General features: G+C 42.4%; 1 protein-coding gene across 5 annotated transcripts in view; it reads left to right on the top strand.

Annotated features, from left to right (window-relative positions):
• The window catches only part of PACRG (parkin coregulated), a 578,050-nt gene that overhangs the window by 360,336 nt on the left and 199,242 nt on the right, over window positions 1-18,472 (top strand). Inside the window, exon 5 of one of the 5 annotated variants that reach the window (XM_051855186.2) lies at window positions 3,635-13,935. The exons of the other annotated variants lie outside the window; for them this stretch is intronic. Coding sequence (XP_051711146.1) covers window positions 3,635-3,651 — 17 coding nt within the window. The 3' untranslated portion in view covers window positions 3,652-13,935. Of the gene's footprint in view, window positions 1-3,634; window positions 13,936-18,472 lie in introns of those variants that run through there. 5 annotated transcript variants of the gene reach the window in all.

The following is an 18,472-nucleotide window of genomic DNA, read 5'->3' as shown; positions in this document are numbered from 1 at the left end:
CACATCTATCTGCTCATTAAGAGTGTGATTGTCTTGAAGTTAGTGAACCTGATTTTCTTTTGTGGTGCTGACTTTGAAATTTCATACTTCACATATGTGGCACAAGGTCAACATTTAACCTATTTATTTCTGACAACCTATTTATTTCTGACAGTCATGTAAGCAAATTAGTAGGTAAGTGGGAAACTGCATGAAAATGTTACCTCATGATCCGGTTGAACATACAGAAAAAAACAAACAAGAAGCTGAGTGTGTGGCAGTTGCCATCATAAATAAGCCCTTTGGCATCACTATGTTTGACATTAGGTGTATTTACATAACTGCTATCAAATCTACTTCAAGACTGTAAGCCTAGGTTATTTGGGAAACCAGGGATTTCTCAGAAGATCTTTAATTGTCTTTCCATACTGATCTACACTGATGTTTAATATTATGCATATTTAGTAAAAAGAGATCAAACTGGGGTTATGGGAGCTTCAGAATGCTTGTGATGGGGGCTGGGAGACGTTGATATCCATTCCACATTATCTGAATGTGAACATTTAGGCAAGGTGGTTACTCTTTGAGCAAAGTAAAAACTAGGCTTTAGTAGTTGCGTCTCTTTTTTTTTTTTTTTCAAATTTAATGTATTATTAATGGCATTCCCATTCTGTGGAAAATACTTATTTAAATATTCTTCATTTGTAATTCATGCTTTTACCATACAGCAGCATCGGCTATCCATGGTGTTATAGAATAACTCTATATGTGCACATTGTTTAATTCAGGTTCATAATAGAAACTCTTAAGTTCATTCATTGTATTCATCTATTTATTTTTCCATGCAATTCTGATTTCCTGCCACTGCTCAAGGTTATTGTTTTCAGCTAGAAATATTTTATTTACAGTCTACAAACATACATTTCATACATACAAATTTAGGAACATAGTGATTCTTCCCACCCTACCCTCTCTCCTACCCCCACCCTCACCCCTCTTCCTCCTCCCTCTTCTATTCCCATTCTTATTTTTTACTAAGATCTATTTTAAATTAACTTTATGCACCTAGGATTAACTGTATACTAAGTAAAGAGTTCAGTGAATAGTATGAAAAACATTATCCTTGAGGGAGATAGAGACACAGGTTGAAATGCTAGCAATAGAGATACTAGAGACAGGCATAGAGGTGCTAGAGACAGAAGTGGAGATGAGAGAGAGAAATGAAACAGAAGGAGATGAGCAAGGAGATCGAGATACAGACATGTTAAAGAAACGGAAGAGCTAGGGAGCAAAGCTTTTGCTGTGAATGATTCACAAGTATTTCCTCAGGAGTCCTCACAGAAATGGATGATTTGTCCACCATTTCCATTTCATGGCTGTAAAAGTTGCCTCTGTGCTTTCCCCTGGTAGAAATACTTACTCTGTATTTGATACTCATGGAAGATGTGCCTTAATGCTCTCCCCTCCACTGGTGGAGGATCCAGGGGTATGTAGCTGCTACAACACTAAATTAGTGCTTTTGTTGTCTCACAGTAAAATCTGGAACTAAAATCTAAGCATCATTTTGTGTCTTTGTATAGAAGAATAAAATCAGTGATGTTCAAAAGACAATTAGAATCTCCCTTATCCTCAAGGAAACCTATAAAAAAGATAAATATAGCTGCCAACAGAGACAGATAAATCTCATTGGGCACTCTAGACTATTAACAAAACAGTTGGTTTCTACTGCTTCCTCGTTATGGTTTTTCTTTAACTCTTGCACTCACAAATGTTCAAATACCTAAAGACGCAGGAGAGGCTGGTTTTGGAATCATATCCCTGTTGGGATGCTATCCATGGAGAAAATTTGCAGTCGATACTATAGTCCTTAATTCTTTTGCAACATTTCTATATACACTCATCAGAATTTCTACAGACTATTTTATGCTTAATATTTTTCTGACATTTCAGGAGGAAAACATCAGTTTCAGCCTCATTTTCTACTTACCTTAGAAACCTGTCACTACAATGCCAGATTTCCGTGTTTCCAGAGGGTCCCATTAGAAACTTGGAGTGTTCTAACTACAGAAACTAACAACTATTCTTCAAAGTGGCTGGGCTACCATATATCCAATTCTGCCCAAGAAGCCTGTCACTGGATTTCCAGTGTTGCATTCTCACTAGGAAAATGCTGAGCCTTCATAGGGTTTGAATAAACTCTGCTTTATGATTATAGAAGTTTTATCTATGCTCACAATACCATATACACATTTTATTTAAGCCAGTGTCTTCAATAATAGATATAATTATTTGCAACTGAAAGTATCTTAGAAATTTACAGTATGCAGCATTAGGAAAAAACTCATCCTAAATTTTAATGTATTTGAGTTTTGCACATTTCTATATATCCTCTTTTCTCTAGTTGTCAAATATGTAAATCAATGTCTTGTTAAAGTCAAGTTCAAATATATTTAAGTCCCACTAGAAAATTATTTTTAGAATGAAACAAGATATAACTTTAAAAGTGGGGGTATTGTTTCAAATACAATGATCCTGCCCCTCTGCCTGTTCCCCTCAAAGCACAAACTTTAGCTAATGCTACCGTCTGATATTTTTAGAATCTTGTCCTCTCTTGATGTTACATGAATTACCTCTGGGATGAACAGTAGGTGCTGAGAAGCCAGGGAGCTGGGTGAGCATTTTAGCACTTGCCTGGATGGGGAGCCCCAGCCTTCTAGTCTTTCGGGTGACCCGTTGGAAATAACAAGGCAGGGGTGAATGAATGGCACTCAGGGCACTGACTCATCCACCCTCGCAGAGGTGCAAAATCTTACAAGCACCCCTTCTTGAGGGTAACTTTGTGTTTTTATTTATGACTAATATTGTAAAGTATTTACTTAGGGCATAATTAACAACAGACAAATTTAAGAGTAATATTTTGAACCCAGAAGAGATGTGACATTCAGAAAATCATTTAACTTCTCTGCTCTAACATTTCTTGATCTGTATAAACTATGTCGAATGTCGACTTTTTGTTAGGATTGCATGACAATTACAAGTAATATGTACATTACCTCTTCTTGTGGAGCCTGTTCCTGACTGGATATTAAATAAGGCAGCCATTCTTATTATTATACAGCATTAGATACATGTACAATATCATAGACATATCTTGTTATCTGATCTTATATAAAACACAGTAAGGCATTCAGTTATTATGTAACAACATAATGAGGTGGTTGAAAGTACTGTGGGTGACCCGTAACTCTCCGAGTCTGGGAACCATGGCCTTGGCACTTCTGTGAACCGTGAACAAGGTGCGGCTCCTGGTCTCACTGCCCGCGGCAGGCCCTTTGCTTCCAGGGATACATCTTGCCTCTGATTGGTCAAAGCCAGGTGAGTAGCCAGGTCATTTAAGGACCCTGGATTGATACAAGGAAAAGTACGTTTCAAGTCTGTCCTTTCTTGGCATCATTTTTTGAGTTCAAATATGTGAGCGTCGCCCATTGCTGCGGGAAGCACCATGTTGAAGTAAAAGAGGTCTGAGTGAGACAGACAAGGGAAACCTGGGTCAGGGTCCTCCTTGGATGACCCATGCTGGCATCCAAGCCTTTGAGTTCATGTCCCTGGAGTTAGACAAAGAGTTCTGGATGTCTTAGACATGCTGTCTTTCCAGGGACTGCTCTGAAGTGAAACAGAAAGAGGAGCTTCCGTAAAATATTCCTAGAATGCATCTGTCATACAGCCAACAGCAACTTCTTTCCCACGTTCTTTCACAAACGTCATTAAAGGTTATGGAAAATTAAGACAATGCAAATGTTCAATTTAGAGCTTTCAGAGACGAAACTACAGATTAATGATGCAGTATCTTACACTTGAGGAACATGAGTCAATAACTGGCATTAAAACCTTTACAGTTGAAAGCAGACCCTGCGGGCAGGTCGGGGCTCCCCAGTGACCCTGGCTTCCTGATTCTGTTTCCTTGGCTACCTGCACCAATCATCGGGAAACAGCCCATACCTGAAATAGTTCGGACGGCAGGTATCAAAGACTAATACCCTGAGTCTATGTTCTAGAATGTGCATAACTAAATGTAATGATGAAATATCACATTCCTACGTTTAAGACAACTCTAGAAGTCTACCACAAGAGAATAATAAGGATCTGTGAAAACAGACTGGAGCTTTTTATTTCACATCAAAAGACAGAGGTAATGAGAACACGTTAAAATTGCTAAATTTTAGGATATTTGTACAGGATTTTAACTCTGAAATTTAAGTGGCTTCTAAAAAACAGAAATGAATTTCAATCTGGGAGTCTTTCAAAGAGACTTCTAATGAGAACCTAAGGACCCGCAGTCAAGCTGAGTCATACCCACTTGGCTCCCTCGTGAGCTCTGTGGGACCTGTTCTCGCAATCCTTGAAAATGTTGATGAGTCTTTGGGAGCTGATTTTGTTTACCAAAAAATAATCTTCAGTTTTTCTGTCCCATTGATTTGCATAAAGGTAATTTCTCTTAACATAGGTCTCAATTTAGTTTTGGAATTTAGGATTTGCTCCCTATGGAATTATGAACAACTTGAGTCCATGATGTACATTTAAGAAAGCTGCTTCAAAGAGCCTTTGAAATCACAGTTGTATTAGATTTGGAAGCACTGGATCGTCCTAAATTTGTTGAAATTATGAGAACTGGTACCTCCAAATTTCTGGAAGTTAGATTTGCAATTGCCGTGTACCCATCTAGTCTCTCTGAGCACTTCCGCGTGCAGGTTTAACTCATAAATCTAAAGGGAATGCTAGGATCATGACAAAGCCAGGGAATATGTGTGGGGGCTTTTGATCCAGGTGGCTCTGCAGTTTACTGAACTTAAGACCATTTGTTCCGCAAAGGAAAAATGTTTGCACTGGGCTTTCTTTTCCCTCTGTGGAGTGATTGGGGCATAGCTAGTAGAGTTAGATGCTTGTATTGCATCTGTATGGAATTCATCCATTAACCCAGCCTACATGGCCAATACCTTTTGATTCTTTCTTGTCCTAAGTCGCTTTACCACTGCATGAGGCAAACCCTTGTAACTCCAAAGACAGAGACACATCCTATATTGGAATGAGATCTATGCCTAGTATTTCTCTGGCTTATGTCTTTAGCTTAAACTACACAGTTCTGCGTATAATCCCTTTTCTAAATAGTACGCCCTCAAGAAATTGCAGAAGGCATTTCTTCTCCCTCAATCTTTGCTTCTTCAAGTTCTAAGCATTATTCTCTACTCCTAAGCATTATTCATAAGCCAAGTTTCCATATGTACAAGAGAAGAACATCCCCAGGGATGGGGAAGGGAATGGTGGGAGGAGGGGAGGGCACATGCCAGCAGAAAGCAAGAGTTGCGCAATGTTCTTCAAAAGCTGTCCCGGGAAAACACTTGGTCCTGGGAATAGCCAGGGTGGTGTCTCACACACAGTCAGCCCGAAAGATCTCTTTCCTATTATGAAATCCATACGTGCGAACTACATAAAACAGATTTCCTCTTTACCCAGACTGCTTCGTTTGAGTTTGTTTTCAACCCAGGTTTGCTGGTAAGGAACCCTGGTGGGCACAGGGTCGCATCCTGTCACCTACCTCTGTAGACTTCCTGGGCAGCATCTGCCCAGAGAGGATGGCTCTTCTGCATCTAGGGACACATGACTGCAAGAGTGATGACAAAGCAAAGTGCAGCGTGGACTCCTCCTCTGAAAGCTGTGCACTGATGTCCTGTGGCTGCCGTAGCAGAGTACCGTATGCCCGGTGGCTCAAGCCACGGAAGTGCACCGTTTCACCCTCCTGTAGGCCAGGGGCTTCTGATCAGGGCTCCAACAGGAGCAGGCTCTCCTGAGAGCCCCCCAGCAGCCTCCTTGCCTCTTCCAGCTCCTGCGGGTGCCAGCAGTCCTTGCAGTCCTTGGCCGGTCGTCGCATCCTTCTGGTCTCTGCCTCTGTCCTCACAAGGGTTTCTCCCAAATGTCTGTGTCTCTACATCTCTTCTCCTCTTATAAGGGCATCAGCCTTCTTAAGGCTTGGACTAAAGACCCGCTCTTCCAGTCTGACCTCATCTTAACCAACTACATTGGTAACAACCCTGTTTCCAGATAAGGCCTCTTATGAGATTCTGGAAAGGACACGGATGTCGGGGGACACAATTCCACCCCGTAGAGACTATGCCTCTTACCACAGAGTGTGGGGCTAAAATCCCTCCTGGATAAGTAAAGTTAGAGAGTGAGGGTTCCATTTACTCCCCGACCCCCAGCACCAGCTGCTGGGAGTGGGCTTCACGGCAAGGCCAGTGGGAACTGCCTTCTCCCCCGCAACAGAAATCCCTTCCTTTTCCTTTGAGCAGTGAAAAGATCTAGATCAGTTTTGTTTAGGAGAGATGGCAGAAAATATACTCTATTTGTCTTCAGTAATACTGCAAACTAACCAAAGAGGGACGCAAATGCTTTCTATACCTGGGTGTGTGCTGGGGACCCCACAGGTGCCCAGGGCACTGCTGTAGCCAGTCTTCCAAGGGATCCCAGGGACCAGTCAGGACAGAGGACTGGTTCACCTGAGTCCATTCCTGCCCAAACCAGCTAAGCAAGGGGTTCAGACGCTCCGTGCCTCAGGGAGGGCTTGGACCAGTAAACACTGGTTTACCTGGTGGACAGGCAGGGAATTTGCTTTGGAGAGGTGGAATAGCATGTGAGAACACAAGACATGGGGCAGAGTGTGCAGCAGATGAGCACAGCCTGGAAGAGAGGTTGTGGCGTCAGATGTTCTGGCTTGCAGTTGCGCTTCTCCAGCTGTGGGACCTTTGATGGGTTGCGTAACAACTGTGTGCACCAGCCTCCGTGATTTAACAGCCAGCTGTGAGGAGCATTAAAGAAACAAATTGACCTTCAGGGAACTATGAGTAACTAGGTCATTTTGTAGGAGCGTCAACTTGCAGACACCAAGGGGGAATGAATTACGGAATGTGAGTGGAATGGCTTTGCAGATGACCATGTTAGGTGTCAGGTGTCAGTATTACCTGCCTGTGAGGGTGTGGAGAAAATTGGATGTGTGTTTTATGTGGTCTTTCCAAGAATGCTAGTGAAATCCATTAGAATTAATGATATTTTAGTAAGGTGATTAAATGCAAAATAAATGTTCATGAATCAATATCGTTACTATATCCCAGCAATCAGATATGCAATGCAACATTTGTTTTCTAGATGTTGATAATTCACACTTGCACAAATATCCCATCATAGACAAACTGTTAGAGCTTATCTCTCCCTCCCTACAGAAGATAGTTTTAACTGCCTCCTTGGAGCCCTCACTTCCCTTCAGAGCAGTGCTGAAGAACCTCTTTCATCAAGGTCTGATGGGGAATTCACCAAGTATTGCATACCCCAATGGCATGTTGAAATTCCTGCCTCTGTCTAAGATAGCCATTCCATTCAGCATAATGCAAGTGGCTCTTGGAGATTCAGGTTCTCTGCAGAAAACTTGCATGCTGCAGCATCCACATCTTCTCCCCTGCCTTGGTCCATCATCCTGGTCTCACCTCTGATCCACTCAGGACACTCTCCCCGAAGGGGGCAGGCTGGCTGGAGAACAAAGACGTCAGTCACAGTGCAGGTGCAGCTCAGTAGTGTCCACGCAAATGGGCAGGGTGCTTGCCAGGAACGTCCTGCTTACAGTTCCTGAAGCCACAGCGAAAGGTCAACCTTGAGTGTGAACAGAGGCTGCAGATGGGACAGAGCCCAGCGTCTGTGCCCCGTCACCGTTGGTCGAGTAGGCCACGTGACCTCGCGCCCTGCCTCTTGGCCTTGTGTGCCCATCCTAATGCCCGGCCCCAGAACCCCACACCTTAGGACACAGTCTTCTATTTCTGCCAAATCCCAGCCCTAATGTCATGTCCTCCCCGTCATGTCCTCCCCGTACGTGCTCTGTCACACTCACACCAGGGGAGTGAGTGTTCGTCTCACCTGGACGCCCAGCCTCTCTTACCCTGCAAAGTCCTGCATCTGCGTCAGACCCCTCATCAGACAGGGCAGGCCCAGATGCTGGGAGAGCGTTGGGACAGGCAGCCGTGGCTCAGCCTGATTGCAAAGCCATGTTCAGAGTGTGAACCTCACTCAACACCTTCCTTACCGCTCCGAGGTGCCCAGCAAGCACCAGCTGACAAAATCATTGTGTTCCACTCGTTCCTGAGCCTTGGCCACCCCTACTGCTCACTGGAAACTGGCACATTTCTTGATCAGAGATTTCCCCCAGTTCAGCTAAGGTCTTTAAGAAGCGCCCAGAGAAATCTGCATACTGTGCTCTACCGCATGTAAAAGCCCAAGCTGGGTCCGGAATGAGCAGCCTGCAGACGCTCACCCAGGAGAAAACATTGTGTTCTTCTGTGTGTGCAACAGAAATTTCACTTCCTCAAGGCAAGAAAGCAAATGGAAATTTCTAAAGCTTTAATTCAAGGAGGCTTCCGCATTCAGTCAGGTCATGGTTTGTACATTTTAAATCACCTACCATATCTAGACTTGTTGATAATGAAGTTCACATCATTTTTTTGTGTGCAAGTCTTTCATGAGCACCAACAAAGAGTTGTTAAAGGTCTGTTTGTGAACATTGCAGAGAAAATAAGAGCATCACCAGACTCACCAAACGAGACTGTGATGTTGGGTAGTCACTGTTCTTTCCTGATCAATCAAAGGCAAGTCTAAGAGTTGGTTTGGAAGGGCCAACTTCAGTGCAGGTGGCTTTCCCCATCACTGCATGAGATTTTGCAGGCCCACTTGTCCTGCCCACTTGTAAGTTAGCCCCACAGCACTGCAGATCACGCTCACAGCTCCAGAGACTGATCACAACCCTGAACTTGACTCGCCCTCCGTATTCTCTCCTGGCCCTGCTTGGGCCTGCTCTGGCCTGGAAGCTTGCCCTGGGAAAGCTCGGCTGCACCTCTAGTTCTCTGCCTTTGCTTGGCATTTCCCCACCGCAAGCCTGACTGTGGCTCCCCTGGCAGTGTCAGGGCGGAGGAGGTGGGGAGCAAGGCGACCTTACTCACAGCTGCCTCCTGAATGGGCTGGCAGGGGTTTAGGGCCAGCTTATGCTAAGCAACCTGCACTCTGGGCTGCCCCTCTCCTCAGGCCCCGTTGACTTCGTGGATGCATTCTCCAGCCTGGACTTGTCCCATGACTCCTTCCTTGTCCCCTCGTGGGTCCCCGCATTTGCCACCCCTCCGCTTGTTCCTTGGAATCCCTCTGTCCTTCAAGGAATCCCTCATACTGACCTCTACAAGCAAAATAGACTCCCTCCCTACCCTCCACCTCCAGGTCCCAAACGCTGCAGGCCTGCAGGCCCAGACCACCAACCCTGCTGCCACCCGGGCCCCTCCCTCTCTCTCCATGAGACAGAGCCAGAGCAGTGCCCAGGCAGGACAGGGAGCAGTGCCTGGTGAGGGCGCCCTCTGTGGAGCGTCCCCAGCAGTGCAGTGTCTGTTGCGTCACCAGCACTGCTGGGGCTCTGCAGCTTCCACAGGCACTGGGACCCCACGGTCCACCAGGGTCTGGGGAGCCCCCCCTCCCCTCTCTGCCACGCTGGTTTTGGTTCACGTTGACCACACAATCTGCTGCAGGAGGAGATCTCCTCTTCGTGGGAAATCAGCTCTCCATTTCTACTGCCTTTCCTAAAAATCTGTATTTGTCACCTTGATGGAATGGAATGGAAACAGCTCAGCATAATAACCATCAATGAAGGTGGAATTGAAAAACACATGGACATACTCCCTAGAAAAAAACAGCAGATAGTATTGATATTTCCTTGCTCGCCTGCTTTCTGTATTAGATTCTCATGTACATCTTGAATTAATGTTCCAAGTAATAAAGAAAAAAGTAATGGTGGCAATGTCTTTATGACTAAGCTCTCTTTGGAGCCCTCCAAGATCAATTTACTTTTTGTGCTTTTAAATGCAGTACTTTAATGTGAGTTTTTTGTGAGCACGTTGATATCTATGACTGCACAATGAAAGAAAAAAAATCATTCCCCATTCAGCAACTTTTAACTCAGATTTTGCATATCTATTACATCTCTGCCTCTGTTTCCCACAAGTAAACCTTATGTTTGCTCTTGGAATTTATTCCTTGAAGTTATCTTTATCACAACCTAAAAAACTAATGATACAATATTGAAATTTTGAAAACAAGACGGTTATTCGACCACAATAATAGAATTACCACCCAGTACTCTTGGAGTTTTAAGCTTTCTTTTGACCAGTAGGCAAACTGGGTACTTATTTATCTACACCAAGAGTTCTGAGGCATTTGTAGTTCTTCTAACAGGAATTATTAAATATTAAATGTGCTTGTATTTCTGTTTATTTATTGTAACTATGGTTATAGTAAACCAAGTGGCTTAGATACAGTTCTCTCTGGAAGCAATAGAACAAATGCTGTCCTTTCAGAATTTCTTATAGGTAGTGAATATAGAATAGTAACATACAAAGAGTAGCAATGCAATATTTACCTTTTGGGATGATAAACTACGATTTCTAAAAGAATATCTGTTAAGACTTCAGGCCACAGTGAGTGAGGAGATGGTGTGGTGTCAGGCACGCTGGTGTCTTGCTCGCTGTCTCCCTTTATACACTTACTCAACTGGTTCTCATTTGCCATGGAACCTGGGCCTTCTAGCTTTTTCCTTAAAGATACTTTTACCCCAGCCACCAAGACCAGTGCACCAGGTTAACTCCAGAAACACTACAGAGCAAGGTGGGTTTGCCAAAGTTTTGAGGGGCAGTTCCAAAAAAGGATCACACAGTATGCAATTCATTGATTCACTTTAAAGAAAGAAGGGAGGGAGGAAAGAAAGGAAGAAAAGAAAAGAATTTGTTGAGTGCACACCATGGGCCAACCGTGCACAGCTCCCTAAAATGCCTTCAAGAGTTAAACCATGCTGTCACACTCTCATTTTCCATTCACTAAATCCATCAAAGGCTTTCGTACAGCTTTTCTCCGTGTAAATAAACCAGTGCAGCGCCCTCAGCGGTCAAGGCGACTCCACCCCCACCAGGAAGGAACAAAGCAGATTTAGAAAAGGGTGGATACGCTGACCAACGTGGACACCACTCTGCAGCTTCATGTTCCTTCTAAGCACACACCCTCAGCTTCTATTCCACTCTTCAGTAGCTTGTCAGGCCTGGAACTTGTAACAGTAAAAATACAGACTTTATGGAAGACTTGTTGAGAATATTAAATGGGAAAAATAGTGTTGCTTAGCTTTGATAAATCTTCGCAAATGAGATAGTGTAGAAATGTAGTAAAGGCTCAAAGGTGCCACCATTACCATGATCTTCTGGTAGAATATTAGGAACGCCAGCTTCATCTGCCCTAGCTCCATGCTGTTCACCCTTCAGACATCTGAGAAGACCCCCCTTTTGTGGACTCTTCCAAATGCTGTTAACCAAGTGTCACAGGATCTCAATGAGCAATGCTGTCAAATCTTTGCTGAGCACTCCACTGTACATAATTTTTGCTTAACCTCTGTTAAGAACTGTATCGTGATATGGATGCTGTGTGTACCAATCCAAAGAGCTTTTGGAGCCAGTAATCCTAAAGCTACCAACCAATTTGAGGGTCTACCTGGATGCGTATGATATACAGTCAGGGAGGACAATATGATGTCTGGCGCATTCTCATCGCCATGGCTGCCTGAGAGATCCAGCCTGATTCTAATCTTGCTGTGAATCCAAACAGCAATGCGCTACATCTAGAGTTTGGATAATATCAGATATAATCACTAGAACATAAATTCCATGAAAGCTGGAATTTTTGTCTTCTGTTCACTATTTTATCATCAACTGAAGAATAATTCCTGGAACTTCGTAGAAGTTCTTGTTATCAACAAAGGTTTGCTTAACTGGGTGCGTGGACGGACAGGGCTTTGATTTTTCTATTGCCACAATTGTTGTCACTTAAGATGACACCCATATATCATCTCATAGTCCTGTAGATCAGAAACCTAGAGGGTGAACAAAGCCACCCTGTGTTGCTCTGAGAGACTCTGGAGAAGGATCTCCTTCCAGACTTAGCCTGGCTGTTGTTCCAGTGGTTGTAGCACTGAAGGCGCATTTCTTAGCTGGTTGTCGGCAGGAGGTAGCTCCATCGTCCATGCTGCCCCAGTGTGAAGACGTTCATTCTCAAAACCACCAAGAGCAGGTCCAGTCCTTGCCAGGCTTCCAAATTCTCTGACCTCCCCTCTGACTGTTTTTATCTGCTTCTAAGGGCTCATGTGGTTGTCCTGGATCCACTCGGACAGTCTACGATGACCTTCCTCTTTGAAGATCAGCATAGTTACTTTAATGTCATCAACAAAGTCCTTTCATAGCAATATCTTTATTAGTGTTTGAATAACAAGAGACAGCATTATCTAAAACCCCACAGTCCAGGGGGACATCTTTAGAATTGTGTTTTTTGGGTAAAGTCATCTGAAAGCTGACAACTGGATACCATGACTGGGAGCTTGAACTACATTTTCAAAAGGGTACAAAATCATTCTCCAACATTTACTAGAGGGAGCATAGCTCTGCCCTCCTGTGATAAATTCAGAGAAGACTTAAGACTGTGGTTGTGTAAAATCTTCAACAGGCGTGACAAGACATGGAGGTTTTAATTGCCACTTCAGAGTTGAAACCACATTATCTGATGATTCAATGGTTTATATGTAAATGGAAAAAAAAATCAACAAGCTCATCATGTCTTCCAAAAGGTTAGCACAGTCATCACACAACGCCAAACAAAGCAGAATTCCGTTAAGTCTATTAGCCGGTGGTGGTTTCTGTCCCGCTGTGTGGCTTCCCATCACAGACACAATATGTTTCCAAAGTAATTTCATCAGCGTCACCTAAAATCCCACAGGCCAGCGCTAGAAAGGACAGGGAGTATTACGTTTGGACTTGCTTTCCTTACTTTACAGATGAAGAACTGGAGAATCGGATCGAATGACTTGCCCGAGGTCACATGGCAGAAATGAGCCAAAGCCAACACCAGGAAAATAAATAGATTCTGCAACCAAACCTGAGTGACAAACGCCCTGGAAATGTAAATTCTCTTGCCAAGAGTATCATCTCTGAGCCGGCGCCGTGGCTCAATAGGCTAATCCTCCACCTTGCGGTGCCGGCACACCGGGTTCTAGTCCCGGTTGGGGCGCCGGATTCTGTCCCGGTTGCCCCTCTTCCAGGCCAGCTCTCTGCTATGGCCAGGGAGTGCAGTGGAGGATGGCCCAGGTGCTTGGGCCCTGCACCCCATGGGAGACCAGGAAAAGCACCTGGCTCCTGGCTCCTGCCAGGATCAGCGCGGTGCGCCGGCTGCAGCGGCGGCCATTGGAGGGTGAACCAACGGCAAAGGAAGACCTTTCTCTCTCTGTCTCTCTCTCTCACTGTCCACTCTGCCTGTCAAAAAAAAAAAAAAAAAAAAAAAAAAGAGTATCATCTCTGGCAACTCTGATCAACAGGCTTCTTCTCTTTAATGTGCTGAGGTAAATGGAAGTCTCATTGATCCACTTTAACAACTGTTATAAGCTGCAGATCAAAGCAGCTGCTGCTGATCTCCTCAAGTTCTTGTGCATTATGAAACCAAGACATTTTCATATCATCAATTTCTATTGTACAGTAGTGATCGATAATAACTGCAGAAAACTCTGGACACAGACAAGCAGCAAGTTCACCTAATTATAAACATCAGAGAGAGTATTAACTGACTCCCCAATGTAGCTCCACTCTTCTAGAAGCAGGTAACTATATGGAGTGCCCTAGAATGTTTTTTAATCACAACCAAATTCTTCTCATAATTATGGATAAGACTGGTGTACAGAGTATAATCAGCTTGTGGAGCAAGTCTTCCTACAAGAAAGTTATTCACTAGTATGCACTTACTGTATTCCATTGAATCTAAGGCACAATATATAAGGATATTTATATATATATATATATATATTTTACAGGCAGAGTGGACAGTGAGAGAGAGAGACAGAGAGAAAGGTCTTCCTTTGCTGTTGGTTCACCCTCCAAAGGCCACCGCGGCTGGCATGCTGCGGCCGGCGCACCGCGCTGATCCGATGGCAGGAGCCAGGTGCTTTTCCTGGTCTCCCATGGGGTGCAGGGCCCAAGCACTTGGGCCATCCTCCACTGCACTCCCTGGCCACAGCAGAGAGCTGGCCTGGAAGAGGGGCAACCAGGACAGAATCCGGCGCCCCAACAGGGACTAGAACCCGGTGTGCCAGCGCCACTAGGCGGAGGATTAGCCTATTGAGCCGCGGCGCCGGCCAGGATATTTTATATTTTATGTAGTACTGAGAAACTATAATGCATCATCAACATCCTGATTCAGAAATATATAAATGTGGATGCTGCAACTTAGTGAAACATATTACTCGAGTCAATAATAATAGATGAGTGAGGCATCAACTCTCTCAATATGGAAAATAAACTCCCATGAATAGAGTGAAAACCCATCACATTCATTCTCTTTGTGATATTCCTGGGAATCAACTTACCTCATCTCCGTAGCCCACTCAGAAAATGAGTATTAAAATCAATTTACAGGCATGGAAATTCAACCCAAAACATTGTAATGCTTTGCCCAAAGTATCCCGAGGGCGGTGAGGATTCAGAGCTAAATTAGCTTGATTGAAAATGAACTCACTTTGTTTTCTAAAAGGAGTGGAGTCACTCGTCTTCCTGCTTGCCGTTACTGAGCAGTGTATCTACCCATTTCGGGGGCATGAGTCAGTGTGCTAAAGGAAGAAGAGGCCAGCAAAGACTGTTTCAGAATCCTTGGTACATCATAAACCAGCATCCATCAGAAATGTAGAGCTGAGAGATAAATAGGATCTGCAATACCATATGAATTTTTTAATGTAAATAAATTATTTGGGATATATAAATGTATAGAAAAAAATGGATGTGCCCAATTTCTGTGCAGTTTTCTCTACAAAACACCAATAGTCAATAACTTAACATTGGACAGCCAACTATAGGCTTTAGTTTTCAAAATTAACTATTTTTTTCCAGAAAGAGCCACTCTCCAGAATAATGAATTTTAAATTATGATTATAAATGTGCAGCAGAACTTTAGTTCTTCTTTACAGAAGTGGCACAGAGTAATATGAGTATTATAAGAAGTTAGGAGAGTAGAATAAAATAGAGATTATAAGAATATTTTAACTACATGCATGAGAATAGAAAAAGTAAAATCATTTAGTCTTCACATGACAGATTGTTTGGTTACTTACCTGTATATGTAACTGATGTTCAATAATTTTCAACTCATAATTCCAAAAATTTCATTGATGAACTTGCATTTTTAATTGCTGTTGGTATTTCCTGTTTACTTCAAAACTACTAGATAGAGAAAGTCAAAATAATAAATATCATGTGGTTGCTTTGGACAAATTTTACAAGATATGGAGCAAGATTAAATCTTACTCTTTTAGGCAATGTAGTCTGTACAGTGTTTTTGTTTCTAAACACGATTCTTTATGAAAAGACCATTTGTTTTAGGTGGAACAGTTCCTAATGTCTTCATCCTGACTAATCACATGGCTCCCCCAATAATTCTCCCAAATGCAGTTGGTTTGTAGACTAAATGTTGTTCTTGCTATCTAGTCATTTATTTTGCCAAATCGATATTTTGAGTTCAGCACAGTTGTGGATTATACAGAAGACACTGTTCTGCTGATCTTGATAATAACTCAAAGAACATGTATCTTTTTTTTTTGAGATTTATGTATTTATTTGAAAGTAAGTGGGGCAGGGAGAGGAAGAGGCAGAGAGATCTTCCATCTGCTGGTTCACTTGCCCAAATGTCTACAATGGCTGGAGATGGGCCAGACCAGAGACAGGAGCCAGGAGCTTCTACTGGGTCTCCTTTGTGGGTGCATCGGCCCTAGGACTTGGGGGACTTTCCAGACCTTTTGCAGGGAGCTGGATTGGAAGTGGAGCAATGGGACTTGAACCAGCGCCCATATGGGATGCCGGCACTTACCTGCTACACCGCGGTGCTGGCCTCCACAAATATTCTTATACTAGCTGTCAAGTAGATGAAAACATGGCATTCGTCTACATGGATCAGTGCACCAGGGAGAAGCACTTTCGTTTCTGTAAAGCGATCTTTTCCTTACAATTTTCCAACTACTTCTACTAAAAATCCCATATATCATGAAATCTCCCTGAATTTCCCAAACTTTAAAAACGAAACATAATTTATTCCAAATAAACTTTTCCAGAGTAACAATCACTTAGCATATAAATGATTTTAGTGTTATATAGCTGAGTCTATCTGAATAAATAGTTTCCATACCCAACACATAGTGTTTAAAATATGATAGTTATATGATATTTTTTCAGTGTGAGAATTTCCATTATAAAAACCTGTGAGATACAATATAACACATTTAAGGAGTTCACACCCTTAGATTGAAATTGGAAGATAAGCCCTAATTGCTATTTAATTTCTTGTTTGAAACTGTTTGGCATGTATAATATAAAATTGACTCTGAATTTATGCAATTAATACTTTTACCACTTAGCTATTACTTTTGAAACCACGATGGCTTAATTTGTTTGGCTTAAAAAAAAATCCCAACCAGGAAAATAATGCTTAAAGTCTGGAAAATGTAAAAAGTGGTCATTAATATAGTTTAATCTATGATCAGCCATCACCCATTTAACCCTGGGCCACTGGGGAAAAAAATGATAGTCTATAAAAGTAATGTGCTTAGGTGCTTTAGACATGGAAGATACACCCTTTTTCGGATTCTCTTATCAAGGCAATGAATTCATATGTAATGTTGTGTCATTCCCTTTGATCTTTGGAAAACAGAGATCTCTCCCCTTAAGTATGGATGTGTTCTTCTAATCGATTACTTCATGCCTAAACTATGTTTTTCAAAATAGAAAGCTTGACATTCTTCAACCAATTATATTACTCTGGTAGATTTTTTTTCCTAAATTTTTTAATTTTTGATGAGATTATTGACATTAATAGGGCCCAAGATTTTTGTGTGATTTATCTGTTTTTAACAAAGGCTAACACTTATTTACTGCTTTTTATACACCAGATACTGAGTTAAGCTCTTTTCATGAATCATATCATTTAATCCTCACAAACCCAAGAGGAGGAAAATACAGTGTGTCTAATCGAACAAAAGAGAAAATGAATGCAGAGGCTAAGTAATCTGCATACTGTTAATCAGTAGGTAAAAAGGCACTGATGGCATTACTCAAATGGAAAAAGAAATGTAAAAACTTCTATAGTTTTCTGTTTCTTGAGTGTTGGGAGTTTCAACTGCATCAAATTGGGCATCTCATTACAATATATTACACAAGTCATCCAGATACATTGATTTTGTCTTTGTGTTTAAACCAGTGATGTCTAAGCAATACTCCTAAACTTGCAGCTTGTTCCAAAGCTGTTTTTCTTTCATTCTTATTACTAACTGAAAAGGAGTAGCATTCGATCCTATTTACTATCGTCTGTTTCATAAAAATATCATGCGTGGTGTTGATCTTGAACAAAAGTTGCACTTAAATTCAGCATTATGAAATATCATGAAATTTTTGGACAAGATGTACCTTTTTTGTTGTTGGATTTCAAATATACTACAACTCGTTATTACTTGTGTCCTTATGTTGAAATTTCAGACAGCATTGATTTCCTGTACTATATTTCTCTTTGCTTCTCCCGCTCTTTATAAATTTCTCTAATATCATATTTGGTTTTTTCCTCTTATACAAGTTTCCATTTGAAATTATATTACACCCTAGGTGTACTGTACAGAAACTCTGTTTTCCTCAAAATATGTAAAAAATAATAATTGTGGATAGACCCTCAGTTGCTGAAGTTTGAGACTTAGCATAAGTAATATTGTTTGCAGCCAAGTCTGTCCATACACATTTAATAAATGGGGATCCCTTGTGTCTACAGCGTGAAACTTTAGCTCACTGCTCTGGCCTGAAAGCAGAAGGCCACCTTGGTGGAACTTGGTGTCAACACTTCAGCAGCCATGCTGACATCTTGATTGTTCCCTGCTCTCTTGCCTAGTATCATTTTATTGGACCTGGCGTAGCTCAGCTGGCCGGCTCAGTGACATGTGCCAGATCGCCCAAGAAGATCTGTGATGCTGTGTAAGATTTCTCTACCAGGCACCTTTTAAGAAGATTCTGACAGTGTAATCTTCCAGTATTCTTTCCCTTGCACCCCCAAATTCAGTCGCTTGTCAATCTTACTACTTTTTCATTTTCAACTTTATTAACACCCACCGTTGCCAGCGGCCCCTGTTGCACTATTCTAACTCAGGGCATCTGTAACAGGAAGTGTTTCCTGGCGCTCCACTCAGCACAAGGAAAAATTGTGTGTGCTGTCCCATCTGAAACTGGAAAACCTCTTTGCCATTCTAGGAACATGCAGCCTAAAGATGGCTAGACAAAAATGTGATAGTAGTTCGTGGTTTCCTTTTGTTTATTTTAAAATA

This window comes from Oryctolagus cuniculus, chromosome 5 (assembly GCF_964237555.1).
Source record: "Oryctolagus cuniculus chromosome 5, mOryCun1.1, whole genome shotgun sequence".
NCBI lineage: Eukaryota > Metazoa > Chordata > Mammalia > Lagomorpha > Leporidae > Oryctolagus > Oryctolagus cuniculus.
This window is presented reverse-complemented; position numbering and strand designations above follow the sequence as displayed.